This window comes from Arctopsyche grandis, chromosome 3 (assembly GCF_051622035.1).
Source record: "Arctopsyche grandis isolate Sample6627 chromosome 3, ASM5162203v2, whole genome shotgun sequence".
Lineage (NCBI taxonomy): Eukaryota > Metazoa > Arthropoda > Insecta > Trichoptera > Hydropsychidae > Arctopsyche > Arctopsyche grandis.
The window spans coordinates 34,090,727-34,105,036 of record NC_135357.1 but is presented as its reverse complement, the minus strand read 5'-3'; the positions used below and the strand labels follow the sequence as shown (position 1 = coordinate 34,105,036).

At 33.8% G+C, this 14,310-nt stretch overlaps 2 protein-coding genes across 3 annotated transcripts; one reads left to right on the top strand and one right to left on the bottom strand.

Moving 5' to 3' along the window:
• Positions 1–903: 903 nt before the first annotated feature.
• Positions 904–10,006, bottom strand: CtsK1 (C1 family peptidase 26-29-p). Of its 2 annotated transcripts, XM_077427193.1 has the most exons (15): positions 9,950–9,985; positions 8,135–8,216; positions 7,462–7,668; positions 6,465–6,564; positions 5,874–6,103; positions 5,665–5,803; positions 5,475–5,590; positions 4,132–4,246; positions 3,957–4,037; positions 3,664–3,884; positions 3,460–3,586; positions 2,781–2,889; positions 1,565–1,654; positions 1,380–1,477; positions 904–1,309 (listed from the first exon to the last, which is right to left on the bottom strand). In XM_077427193.1, exons 3-15 carry the CDS (start codon positions 7,514–7,516, stop codon positions 1,123–1,125), a joined length of 1,668 nt encoding a protein of 555 aa, XP_077283319.1. In that variant the 5' UTR covers positions 7,517–7,668; positions 8,135–8,216; positions 9,950–9,985; the 3' UTR covers positions 904–1,122. The 2 variants fall into 2 exon arrangements, with proteins under 2 accessions (XP_077283319.1, XP_077283318.1); XM_077427192.1 differs by lacking the exon at positions 8,135–8,216 and having other exon boundaries at positions 9,950–10,006.
• Positions 10,007–10,921: 915 nt separating this feature from the next.
• robl (dynein light chain roadblock) lies at positions 10,922–12,655 on the top strand. Its single transcript, XM_077426867.1, has 4 exons — positions 10,922–10,978; positions 11,046–11,124; positions 11,203–11,303; positions 11,390–12,655. Exons 1-4 carry the CDS (start codon positions 10,976–10,978, stop codon positions 11,498–11,500), a joined length of 294 nt encoding a protein of 97 aa, XP_077282993.1. The 5' UTR covers positions 10,922–10,975; the 3' UTR covers positions 11,501–12,655.
• Positions 12,656–14,310: the final 1,655 nt, after the last annotated feature.

Below are 14,310 nucleotides of genomic sequence, written 5' to 3'. Positions count from 1 at the left end.
GTGTCGGTCCTGTGTTCGATCCGCACGCGTTCGAATTTTTTTTCAAATAACTTTTAAATATATTTAATTTAATATTCATATTTAATTGTTTGATTTGAAAAAAAAAATGATAAAAACTACCTACCTACCTACATATCATATATATAATATCGTTATTCTGTCAGTGTGTCTGTTTGTCTGAGATAACGCTCGCCGTACTATAATAGTCGTTTCGATTCTAAATACATATGTATGTACGTCAATGCTAAAACGTATACGAAGATATAATAACAAAAGAAAAAAACTTCTATATATAATATACTAATCAGTGATAATCTTTCTGCTTGGCTGAGAATTTACCGCCATCTATTAAAAATTTGTTTAATTAATTAATTTTTCTATTGTTTACATGTAGGTAGGTTTTTTTTACCTTTTTTAAATATAAATATTAAATAAAATATATTTAAAAGGTTATAAAACTTAATATGCCAACACCCATGAAAACAATATAAAACACCAATAGAAAAATTAAATATTTTACTAATCAAATTATTATATTATGGCGAGCGTTATCTTACACAGACACACAGAATAGCGCTATATGATAAGTAAAAAAAATAATATTAAAAAATTACTACAGAAACTTTTGAGACTCTGTGTGAAGAAAAGTTTTTGATTTACTCCTCAAAATTGATTGCATGCAATAATATCCCTTACGTATTGTAATTACGGTGTATATTTGCATACAACTAAACTTGAATATATTTCTGATGGAATCAGTTTATTCAATTTTGATCTTTGCGCATATGGCCATTAGGTTTAAAATTGCACAACGCACAATACGCGCGCTCTATTGAATCCGCGATTTGAATGAATGTCATTTAAAAAAAAAATGAACGTAACCTCAAACTAAAAATAAAAAATAAATTCGATTTGTTACAAAATTAACTATTTTTATTCAGATTAAAATAAGAATAATACATAATACAAGGAATTGCTTAAAATGATATAGGAATGTGGTTATATGTTATAGATGAAATTTATAATTGTAAAAATAACAGAAAAAAAATATTGTTTGTTCGAAATAATAAAAGATTTCATAATAACATGAGATTTAAGAATAAATGCAAAGTCGATAGAGCTTTACATTACGACATAAGTCGGCGTAGTTTGTACGCCGCAATTGTTATTTTTAGCAGACATGAGGACGTAGCCATCATTGCCCCAATAGTTGGACCAGGAATTCTTTACCAACCAGAAATCTTCACCGTTCATCGTACCGTACCCGACGGCCAAAACTGCATGATCCAGTTCCTCCAATTTGTTACCGCTGAAACAGAAAAAACAATTAAAACCTATATTTCATAAAATAATTTAATACGTTTAATAAGAAAGTATACCATTTAGGCTCGTAGTACACTCCATGAGAATAAAAGCTGAAAGTTTTGTGTGAGGCGTCGATTGCTACAGATATCGGACCGTGTTTGAATATAGCCAACTGGAATGTTATATAATAATATATATTTATAATAATATACTTATTTAAAAATAAATTGATATAATCATCATCAGAAGCGGAGCTTACCCTGAGAGCGTTTTCATTGTTTGATGTGACATTAACGTAGCCTTTGATTGGTGCTACAAGAGTGACATTGTCGGCATGGCAATATCCATCCTAATAAATAGAAAATTATATTAAAACATGTTGTTTCAATATGTATAATTAGAGACTCGTATTTTGGGCATCAATTTTTGTCAATTTTAGAATTTTCATTTTGCATTTTAGCGTTTCAGGGCATTAAAAATGTTCAGTTTACATAGCATCTATTTTTATGAAGAGTTTAATTTTAAATAATAAAAAATTTCAATAAATATGCATATACACATATACACAATTTAAGGACGACACAACCATTAAAAAATATTAGAAAAATTGAAAAATGTTTTGAAATTAAAATTACAATGAAAAAAACATGAATATAAAAATACAAAGACAAAAAATATGAATATAAAAATATAATACCGATTAAAATTGATTAAAACTTAACATGGAGCATATTTCTACAGATTCTTTTTTGAGATTTGTGCGACGATCGGTAACAATTATATTGTATTTACTGAAATACCTTTCAGCATCCACACTATTGACGGGACACCAAATAGATTTTAGAGCGGCACAACCAAACTCTTCATATTTAATTTTTGTTGCCATCAACAATAGCAATATATCCGGCGTGGATTCACTTTTTATATTCTCTATTAATTGTTTAAAAAAGTGCTGATATCCTTCCAAACATTGAGCCTCTGTTAATACATTAAACAATGGCAGGTTTCGAAAAAAACAAAACTGTTTCTTTAACATTAATATTAGATTTTGAACCTGGCACAGTTGGATTGAGTAGTTTACTCAATGTTCGGAGGAATAGATTTGTCTCATTTAGTCTTGAGTGCTAGTCTAGTCTTATTTGAGCAGCCTTTTGGATACACAGCTTCAATTGTCTTCTTTTATTTACAGTAGTAGACAAAAGCAGTTGCTTGGTTTCGACAGGAAAAACACCGTCTATGGTAAACTGCAAGCTCTGTTTTATCCCCTCAATTTCTTCACATAATAAATGGGCAAAGGGATAGGAAGACCCTTCTAAATTGTCTATTAATTTTATGAAAATTTCACTTTTGTTTGTTATTTTAGCATCTATTCGCATATTTTATGAATTTAGCATCTATTCCGAATTTTAGCATTAATAGCAATGTGCCCAAAATACGTGTCTCTATGTATAATATATGTTTGTGATGAATTTTACCTGTCCGAGATAGCCGCCGTACTCGTCTTCAGTCGGAATACCTCCGTGCTTCATCATCCATTGGTACGCTCTGAAGTCTTCACCGCCATCACAACCATTGTTTCCAAATCTAAACAAAATTAATTTAAATAAACCCAATTTTATCTTTATTGGATTGGGTTAGGTTAACCGTTTGCCCGCGGCCGTCTTCTATGGAAGCTTTGGGCGACAAGTCTATAGTGCGGCTGTCTTCCATAGAATTTCTGAACTTTGCACGGGATTTTGAGCCTTATATGCGCCTATTTCAACTGTTTTAAGGTTCAAAATTGGTTGAATATATTACTGAGAGTTGAACGCCATCTATTCAATTTGCTTAAAATGAATATACACCAGTCAAAAATTAGTTTTTTGTGGAACCATACTGAAGCCTCGTATATGTGACGTCACGTCTTCATACAATTATGAAGAATGATTATTTGACAATTAGGCCAAAACTACGAGATATATTATGTATTTTATTGTTTAAAATAATACTTTATGTGTTAATTAACATATCTGGTTACTTGAGTAAATATTAAAATCTGTATTTAAGGTCGAAAATTCGATTGCCAAATTCGCGAAAAAGGTGCCGCCGCGTACAGGGCTTGTTCGCTATATTTATTACCGCGGGCAAAGGGTTAAGAATATTATAGTATTATACCCCCAAGAGCAATCGACGAGAGCCTGTTGACTCAACCGAGTCAAAGATCCACCGTTGTGTAAGAATAGGGCACCTTCTATAGCTCCGACTGTGCCGAACGACCAGCACGAGCCACACACCGATTGATCTGAAAGCGTAAAATTCATTTGGGTTAGGTTAGTTTTGCATTCGTCGTAATCTGTAGTTCAAATTTAAAGTGTATACCTTTAACAGGGGTGACGGCACCGTATAGCCTCCAGTCGAACTCTTTAGGAGTACTGCTTTTGGTCAATTGGTGGTTCTCATACGGGAACGGCAAACCTCCATTGTCTTTGACTGTGTACCGACGGCCTCGCAAAGCCTTCATTTCCAACTCGGAACGATCGGTTAAGTGATTCACAGTTAACGAATAGCCCAAATGTTCACGGTTCTTTGAATGAATGTATCTGAAATGCGGAGAAACACTTTTAAACAAATTTTCTACAATTGTATACGTCATATGATTGATATATTTAAACCTCATGTTTTGTCTGAAAAGATTCTTCCTTTTTGAATGTTCAACGGTATTGCCGTAAGTCTTTTTATGTTTCTTCATAAACCTAAGAAAGCCAAATGTATGTATGTATGTTGAAATTATTTTAGCTTAATTAATTGCTTACTTTATATGTAAATTTTTAATATTCAATAAGATACCGGTTGAATTCATGTTCGACGTGTTCATTGTTGACGGGATGTACGAATTCCATCATCGGATTGAAGGTGTAGATATGCTGGGCTCCGGGACCAGGGAATCCAACGCATGTCATATCTACAAAAAAAAGGAGTATTTTAATAACGACTAGGGTATATTTATTGACTACTTAAACTGAAACGATGAACTAATGCTAATTGATAGCAAAATAATATACATATTGTAAGAAAAATGTATCTACATATCGATGGCTTGGTGCACAGATACTCTATATCCAATTTTGAATTTGTATCGAATTTTGTATTTAATGTGGTATACATAAATTGCCTTGAAAGGAAAAGCCAGCATTTCCAAACTTAAAATTTGATACAAATTCAAAAATGGACATACAATATTTGTGCTCCAGTGGCGGCTCGTGAGAATTAATAGGGGGTTGATTGGGCTTGAGTACCGGTGATCAAATGCAGACAAAAATGGCATGCATATGTACTATACAGGGAGGTCTGCAGCCCATATGGACGGCAAAAATAGCATGCATTTGTACTATACAGGGAGGGCTGTCGCCCCGCAGCCCACATAGACGAGCTGCCACTGGCTCCAAGCCATCGATATATACAGAGACTGGTGGACAAGATGCTCGATGGCTAAAAAAATGGTTCACTATTGTCAATTTCTATTGTCAACCATTTTTTTTACTATCCTGCTTTCTCGGACAATAGAGAGGTCTATTGTTATTTTATGGCGGCAAATCGACCGCCGATCTCTTGATATATAGTTGATCAAACCATTGAAAGAATATAGTTTGTATAGTATCATTAACCCTTTGCCCGCGGTAATAAATATAGCGAACAAGCCCTGTACGCCTGGCACCTTTTTCGCGAATTTGGCAATCGAGTATTCGACCTTAAATACAGATTTTAATATTTACTCAAGTAACCAGATATGTTAATTAACACATAAAGTATTATTTTAAACAATAAAATACATAATATATCTCATAGTTTTGGCTTAGTTGTCAAATAATCATTCTTCATACAATTGAGACGTATCGTCGCCATTGTTCAACAGACGTTACGTCACATAAACGAGGTTCCACAAAAAACTAATTTTGACTGGTATATATTCATTTTAAGCAAATAGAATAGATGGAATTCAACTCTCAGTAATATATTCAACCAATTTTGAACCTTAAAACAGTTGAAATAGGCGCATATAAGGCTCAAAATCCCGTGCAAAGTTCACAAATTCTATGGAAGGCAACCGCGCTACAGATTTGTCGCCCAAAGCTTCCATAGAAGACGGCCGCGGGCGAACGGTTAATTAGTTTGTATAAAAGCAAAGTTACTATTTTCAACAGCGAAAACTTCTGGTGAAATATCATTGATGTTGTATTCGTCATAATCTAAATAGTAGTGGTCGTAATGGGAGCCGAGCAACGAGTTGAATCCTTTCATTTCATATCTAAAACAAAACACAATCAATATAGAACTCGCATTACAATCAACAAATCCAACCACTTGGGTGAAAATTTATACCTGACTGGAATAGGAATGGAGCTCATCTCGGAAGACGGCTTTTTATATTTAATCCATATTGTGTACTTGTTGTTCTTTTCACCGATGGTTTGCTCCATGCGCCATTTCTGAGTATTTTCACCATTGATCGATTCAGTTCCTACATAGTAAGCGCAGTGAATTAATTATATACAATCGAGAACACGTCTAGTTGTGTGTAAAATTGTTACCTATAAATTTGAATCCGGTCAAGTCGGGTAATACTGATTGTATTTGAATGGAAAAGTCACTCGTGCCGTTGACTTGCAGGCACATGGGGATGTTGAGCTGCTGCTCAGTCGTAACTGGAGCCACTTTGATGCTGGTGCCAGCATCGCCGATGGCTTCCTTAGACAGCTGATACGTCTTAACCATACCGCCATAGTAGTCTACGCGAGAACGGCCGCTTGAACTATCGTACCTATGTATATATTTGGCAAAGGATTTTTCATGTTATTTATATATATATATATATATATATATATATATATATATATATATATATATATATATATATATATATATATATATATATATATATATATATATATATATATATATATATATATATATATATATATATATATATATATATATATATATATATATATAAATAAAATACAAGTCAATTTGATACAAAGCTGTCTCATAATAACTTATTTATCAACGCGGGTTTATAAGAAAATAGTTATCTTATCGTACCGTAGGTCAATAAGTTCAAAATACAATACATATATTAGTATAATAATACACGTCTGAATAATATGAAATGATTAAATTACCAAGCGTAGAAAGGCTCCATTAATTCGGCATACGGAATTGAAAGTACTCCTTTTACTGTATATACATTGTTCCATACTGGTGCAGCTTTGATGCTTTCGTCTGAAATGAGATGAAATTTGCATGTGAATTCAATTACAGTACTGTTGAAGTTGAATATACAAATGCGTTGGTTCTTTTAATGGCGGGTTAAGAAGCTTTGGGTGCGTATAATCTCGACGAGTCTAAAGGTTATTTTGCACGATAAAATTGAAAATATGAAATATTTACAACAATTGACTTTAAATGTATTTATAAATTGTTATTGTTGCATGATGATTTTCTTTGTGTACCAATTATTTATTCAATGATATTTGCTTATGGTATCGTCGCACTGTCTAAGCTCATTTTGGTCAATCCGAAGATGGTTTATAATAAATCTGATGATTTCATTCAAGATAGATGAGATTTATATACATGAAATTATTTCTAAATAATATATATTAAGGATTGTAAAAAGGTTTTTGAGCTCTTTTTCCTATTATGCTGTAGATTAACATTAGAATAATACAATACTATGATTACTAACTAAATTAAATTAAATTGTAAAATAGAAAATGATAAGTAGATCAGTAGCTATTGAAATAGATATAAGATGTATTGTGAACATAATTTCGTAATAATAAAAAGCATTTAAAAAAATAAATAAATAAAATAATATATATATATATATCTCCATAACTATAGCTGAACCCTCAGTTGATTTATTGACCTTCATAAATACTATTTCAACAGGAGTCAGCACATTCTTAACATCCTCATTCATTGCAATAATAATAAACTATTTATTTTAATATTTTCTTAATGCTAAGTGTTTGTCACTGTATGGTAAAATTTCCATCAGAATATTTTGTACACTGTGAATGTTCTTATTGTTGAGATTTTTTCAAGGTAATAATAATAACAATAGTCTTTAACAATAGGGAATATATGAATAGGGTTCTGAGGACATAGGCTTACCTGAATATGTAAATCCAACCAGCAGGAGCACTGGTAGGATCTTGAAGATCAGCATTGTTGAATTCGACGTAGTATCAGCGTAATTTAATTAAAAGAAACACGCCGACAGCAAAACGGAGCCCAACCGCAAATAGCAGAGGGTGACCAAGTGCCTTTGTATTTATACACATGCGACAAACCAACGGTTCGCGAGCCGATTTGTTCATTCTGTAAATGCAAACTCTATCAATGGAACACTTTATTGAAGCTGTATCACAAAAAGGAACAAGTAATCTATGTGTTTCGTAGATAAAGAAACATTTTAATTGCTTAAATTCAGCCAACATAGCTTATTAATTAAGGGAATTATGTGTTATTAACGGTTCGGTGATAACTAGTCAAATGTGAACCGGTCACAGGACAACCGGTCGCTCTAGATCGGTCACACGTGATCACCCGTCACACTAAAACTGGTCACACCCGAAAACTGGTCACACCCTAAAATCGGTCAACCAGTTGTCTCGTGACTGGTTCACATATGACTAGTAGTCCGTTTATTATTAATGGGTCTACCTCACGGGCCCGAAAGTGAAACGCCCGAAAACGCAAATATCGGAAGGCAAAGATCGAAAATCGAAAGATCTTAAGTCGAAAGACAAAAAAAAGGGTCTCTCCCCCCGTCGTTTATACTCACTTAATTTGCGCGACCAGGATACAACAGGAACAAGAGGAACAGGCTTTTCCTCCCGTATTCTGCGCGTGCACATTAAACAAGGCTGTGTTACAAAAAAAAGAGAGATAATTTCACCGCATGCCACTCATATATATTATATATACATAGTACTGTTTACCATGCACCCTTTTTTTTTTGATCTTTCGACTTAAGATCTTTCGATTTTCGATCTTTGCCTTCCGATATTTGCGTTTTCGGGCGTTTTACTTTCGGGCCCGTGACGGAGACCGGTTATTAACATAGAAGTAGAATGCATAGAATGGTCATTGTTAACAAAAGTATCGTCTAAAAGCGAGCCATCGAAGAGAGAGACGGAAAGTCAGAAGAGAGACTAAGTTTAGCAAACAATGAACAAAGTCTGCCGTGCAGAGATTTTGTAGCAACATTTTTGGAGGCTGAGAGCGATTCCATGCATTCTACTTCTATGGTTATTAATAAAAAAAAGTTTTTTAAAAACATACCTTTTCTATAATTTGTATATAAAATTATTATTTTGAATAAAAACAATAATTTTATTTTACTACCGCCATCTATGTTTAAAACTAATAAACAAACGATGGATAAACGTCAACGGCTATCTCGCCGGGCAGATATCAAACGCGTCTTAGACGATATTTTTGGACCATCGTAATGGCGGAGGATCCATTTACTTATATTGATGACCAAAATGAGCAATATGGCAAAGTATGAAAACGATCGGATAAGAGGCAAACTTTTTCCTGAATTGTAATCGTAAGTGAAACGTAAAGGAGGTATGTAATATGTAATAAAAACCACAATAATTAGCTTAATTTATTGTAGTTGGCTACATGGATTATTTTTAGTGATTACTGCTAACGATTATTAGTGAACGCAAGAGCGTTATTGTGCGTACGGAGTTTTAAAGTGCTATTTTTATATATAAAATCAAAATAGTTCTTTTACAAAACAATTTTTTCTCTTCTAATTCTTTCAAACCATTCTCTAAATTCTTTTAACGTTTGTAAGAGCCACACAAAGAAAATTATTCAATCGTTGCTCAGTTTATACTTACATGTTAATCAATAGATTTTTAAGTAAAATATATAAAAAAAACCTATTCAATACTCAGAACCTTTTTTAGTTTTGATAATGCTACAGTTAACTATTTATTAATGGTTCAGTGATTATTGCCCACAAAGCGCTCGCCTAAAAGTCACTAAAATCTCTATAACGGAACTTTTGGCAGCTGAAAAGTTCATCATACTAACGATAACTATCGCACTATCGTGAACTCGAGTGCTAAATATTCCGTATTCGCGATTTTCATGGCAAAAATTGTCCTTTGGGCGATCGCAATGTATAAAATAATTCAATTATCATTTATTAATATACTACATTATTTTATTATTAATTGACATAAGTGCATTGTTTTAATTTTAGTGGCCAATAACCATACTTACAAAATATTTCAAATCATTAAAGAGAGGTAGAGATTGATTGTGTCCTCTTTTCAAAAAATTCTTATTTTAAATAATTATCTAATATATGTATGTAATGAATGCGTAAAAAATATTCAAGTTCAATTTGGCCAACTCTGACCGTCAACAGTTTTATCAAAAGGTCAAACTTTAATCGCAAATTATTATCGATCCATATTTCTGCCAAAGTAATTTTTTTAAAACTTCAAAAATTCAACTATAAACTTCAATTTATACTCAAAATAAATATTCCCATGAATTTATAGCTGATATTGAAAAATTGGTTCAGTGATTACTGGTCACAAAGTCACTAAAATCTCTATAGGTCTGTTCATACCTAGTCAGCAGGTACATATCCGGCCGTACGAAAAGTATTCTTTGGTACATTTTGTATGGGTATATTCATACCAACCGTCACGTTTACGCCACGGCAGGCTTACAGCAGTACCCGACATTTCCTGTTCATACCTTACAGCAACATCCGTCAACGTATCGTATCCGTTTTTTTGGCCATCGTGGAAATATACACGCGAATTACGTGCCATGAGTCTGCCGCTTTGCTGTTTTGGACCAATTATCGATAGTGACAGTTGACAGCTGTTCACACTTTCGACATGGTTTTGGTGCAAATATTTAAAAAAATAATAATTTTTTACGGAAAGATTCAAAACAACTTTTGTCCATCATCCACAAGCTCCTTATATAGTGTCCAAAACTCTCCTTCGGTTTTTCTATTTTTTAACATGGGATGCACATCAAAACGCCTCCGTGCTTTTTTATTGCCTTCTTGAGCTTCTTCTTCCAACAACAACGCGATTATACATAATTTTTCGTTCGACAAACGCCGAAAAATTTTTGCTGACTTATATTCTGACGCGTAGCTACGAATGCACGTGTATGCATTCATATTGTAAGTACTCGACAATACGACGTAAGCAATATTGCGCCATATCGTCATGGCCTGTAATGTATAAGTAAGCCGATTTTGCCTTGCACTCGGCCAAAGCGATGTAAGCGTGACGTGACCGCGACGTGTAGGTAGATATGAATAGAAATGTAATAAAATGACATATTTTAAATGGAGTCGTGCAGTGCTGCTAAGTATGAACAGACCTTTAAACGGAACATCTGGCAGCCGAAAAGTCCATCATACTAACGAGAACTTGAGTGCCAAATATTGCGTATTCGCGATTTTAATGGCAAAAATTGTCTTTGTGACCACCGCAATGTGACTAATAATCCAATTACCAAAAAATTAAAGTAAAAGAATGACATTAGTCACATGGCAGGGATGTGCAACGTTTGGACCAAACGAGTTTGACAGTTGGTGAGTCAGTGCAGTGTCAATCACCCGTCTGACAAAATGGTGAGTTTGTGACGACTTTTCCTTGGATTTTATCGAGGATATTTCTTTAATATGGTGATTTTTTCAGGCTACCGAGATCGAGGATACCCTGAAGAGGATCCACGCCCACAAAGGAGTCGTGGGAACCATCATAGTCAATTCGGAAGGTATGTTTGACCTGGTTACCTTGACTACAGTCCCATACTTTTATTGTTGCATACGATAATCTATACATCTCGTCATAGGTATTCCGATAAAAACCTCATTGGACAATGCGACAACGGTCCAGTATGCCGGTCTGATAAGCCAGCTGGCCGACAAAGCCAGAAGTGTCGTCAGAGACCTGGTAGAGTCCCGTCTTTTACGTCGTAATATTGCACACATACTTTCATCAAAGTCTTTTTATTATTGATTGGACTGTTCGCTTTGCAGGATCCGAGCAATGACCTCACATTCCTTCGGGTCAGAAGTAAGAAACATGAGATCCTCGTGGCGCCCGATAGAGAATTCGTATTGATGGTCATACAGAATCCAACAGATTAATCTATCGCATTAGATTATTAATATTTATAATTATTATGTATTCCAAACATGGCACACACTTTCGCTTTTTTATGTTGAATTATATCTCAATGCTGCTAATTTTAAATTAATTAGTATGTCTGATTGATACTGTTGTAATGATGCATACTACTAAGCATGACGAATTCGTACTCATCTACGTTAAGGCCTAATCCCAGACGAAAACAAGCTGTAAATCGGACTTTTACTTACCAGCTGATAACATATGATCTACAATTAGCCAAATTTGTAAGTTTAAGTCAAGGTTGAATGAAATCCAACTGTATGAACTACAATATTTAGATATGAATAAAATTTATCATACATTCTCAATGGACGGTTCTAGGAGTGGTCCTTTTTTGACTTAAGCCATAAGATCAGGCCTTTTAAGTTAAATGCTCTCTAAGAGTGGGCTTGTTGCTGTAAAATCAGATCCATTAAATTGTAAAAGTCATTATCTTGGGTCTGATTTATCATATTTTCATGATGTCATTATTTTGACAGTTTTAACAGTAGGCCTTGCTGTCAAATTGTAAGAGTCCAATTTGTGACATACTTTTTGTATGGAAACTTCTAAGAGCAGGCCTGTCAAGCTAAATGCTTGGGTCCAATTTATCAATACTTAATTGAGGATTCTAGGAGTAGGCCTGTTGCTGTAAAAGCAGACCCATTCAATTGTAAGTTATTATCTCGGGTCTGATTTATCATATTTCCATAATGGTAGTATGCTTGATCTATTATCTGATTCTTTGACAGTTTTAAAAGTAGGCCTTGCTGTCAAATTGGAAGAGTCTAATTTGTGATATACTTTTTGTTTGGAAACTTCTAAGAACAGTCCTGTTTAGTTGTCATTGTCAAATTGGACCTGTTTGGTTGCATGAGTCATTACGACAGCCTCCGTCTGAATTAATTGTATCAATATGCAGGTTTATGTTTAATTATTATATTATTGTATATTGTTAAATTTATTTATTATTTGAAATAATATTCGAAATAAAACACTTTTTACTAAAAAATCGATTTATTTACCATTTGCATTATATCAAATGGGGTTAGTCAATGTTTTAGTCGACTTACCGATGCTGGATTTAAGATTGAAATAAAGTAGGGATGATTTTCAGCGCCTGGACTCTTCTCGAAGACCTGTGAGTTGCGTTTAAAGGGTAGGAATAATACGGTTCTAAGAGAAGGCCTGTTTTGACTGTAGCCATAAGATCAGGCTTGTCAAGCTAAATGCTTGAGTCCAATTTATCAATACTTAATTGAGGATTCTAGGAGTGGGCCTGTTGCTGTAAAATCAGACCCATTCAATTGTAAGTCATTGTCTCGGGTCTGATTTTATCATATTTCCATAATGGATAGTATATTTGTTCCATTTTACAAGCCATTATCTGATTCATCTACAGTTTTGAGTGATTTTTTGACAGTTTTAACAGTAGGCCATAAATTGTAAGAGTCCAATTTGTGACATACTTTTTGTATGGAAACTTCTAAGCGCAGGCCTATTTAGTTGTCATCGTTAAATCGGCCTATTTTGACTGTAGCCATAAGATCAGGCCTGACAAGCTTAATGCTTGAGTCTAATTTATCAATACTTCATTGAGGATTCTAGGAGTGGGCCTGTTGCTGTAAAATCAGACCCATTCAATTGTAAGTCATTGTCTCGGGTCTGATTTATCATATTTCCATAATGGATAGTATGTTTGTTCCATTTTACAAGTCATTACCTGATTGATTCATCTACAACTTTGAGGTTTAAGATTAGGCCTCTCTGTCAAATTGTTAGAGTCCAATCTGTCATTTTTTTTTTGTATGGAAACTTCTAAGAGCAGGCCTGTTCAGTTGTCATCGTCAAATCGGTCCTGTTCGACTGCATGAGTCATTACGACAGCTTCCGCCCGACTCAATTGTATCAATATGCAGGTTTATGTTTAATTATTATATTATTGTATATTGTTAATTTAATTTATTATATGAAATAATATTAAAAATGGTATAATATTCGAAATAAAACACACTTTTTACTAGAAAAATCGATTTATTTATCATCTGCATTACATCATATGGGGTTAGTCAATGTATTAGTCGACTTACCGATGCTGGATTTAAGATTGAAATTAAGTAGGGGTGATTTTCAGCGCCGTTGTTTCTTCTCGAAGACCTGTGAGTTGCGTTCAAAGGGTAGGAATAACACCGTAAGATAAAAACAAACAGCTAAAATATAAATGCGGTGAAACTTTCAGCCTCGGTTTCCCTATAATGGGACGACATACATATAACAATGATTTTAGGTTATTAAAGTGATATACATATGTCGTTTCTCGTCCCGTGCATACGAATTCGTATGTTGAGGTAATGGCCCGTTTACACCAGAGTACATTATGTGTTTGAATGTGAAGCCAAAGCAAAGTACAAACGGGATCGTAGGTTTTGAATTAGCGCATGAGCATGATTTTCGGTTGTTATGACCACATATTTATATGTACAAAGGGGCGGGGGGTGGTTTTTTTTTAAGTTTATTTATACCAGTTTTATTTATACTCACGTTGCGTTTACGTATGGATATTACTTACGTGTGTTATAAAATATTACGCATCTCTCGTGCTAGTTTTTCGTTTTTAATGGATATTTTGCGACGCGTTTTCTGCATCGGTATTAATTTCGCAATTTATTTGTGGAGATATTTTACGGTGGGGTACATGAGAGATAGTTAAAAAGTTTAATGAAAGTCATATTTCGACAATTATGTTTATTTGGGAAAATTTTGATTACACAAAACACACACATATTTG

Bases quoted from the DNA above. Each gene is read 5' to 3' on its own strand.
- CtsK1 (XM_077427192.1), bottom strand. From the start codon at position 7,516: ATGCTGATCTTCAAGATCCTACCAGTGCTCCTGCTGGTTGGATTTACA. The intron at 5,591-5,664 runs GTATAAATTTTC...GTTTTGTTTTAG, and splicing joins TCCATTCCTATTCCAGTCAG to ATATGAAATGAAAGGATTCA. The intron at 4,247-5,474 runs GTAACTTTGCTT...TTTTTTTTGTAG, and splicing joins AGTTTTCGCTGTTGAAAATA to ATATGACATGCGTTGGATTC.
- robl (XM_077426867.1), top strand. The intron at 11,125-11,202 runs GTATGTTTGACC...ATCTCGTCATAG, and splicing joins CATCATAGTCAATTCGGAAG to GTATTCCGATAAAAACCTCA. The intron at 11,304-11,389 runs GTAGAGTCCCGT...TTCGCTTTGCAG, and splicing joins GAAGTGTCGTCAGAGACCTG to GATCCGAGCAATGACCTCAC.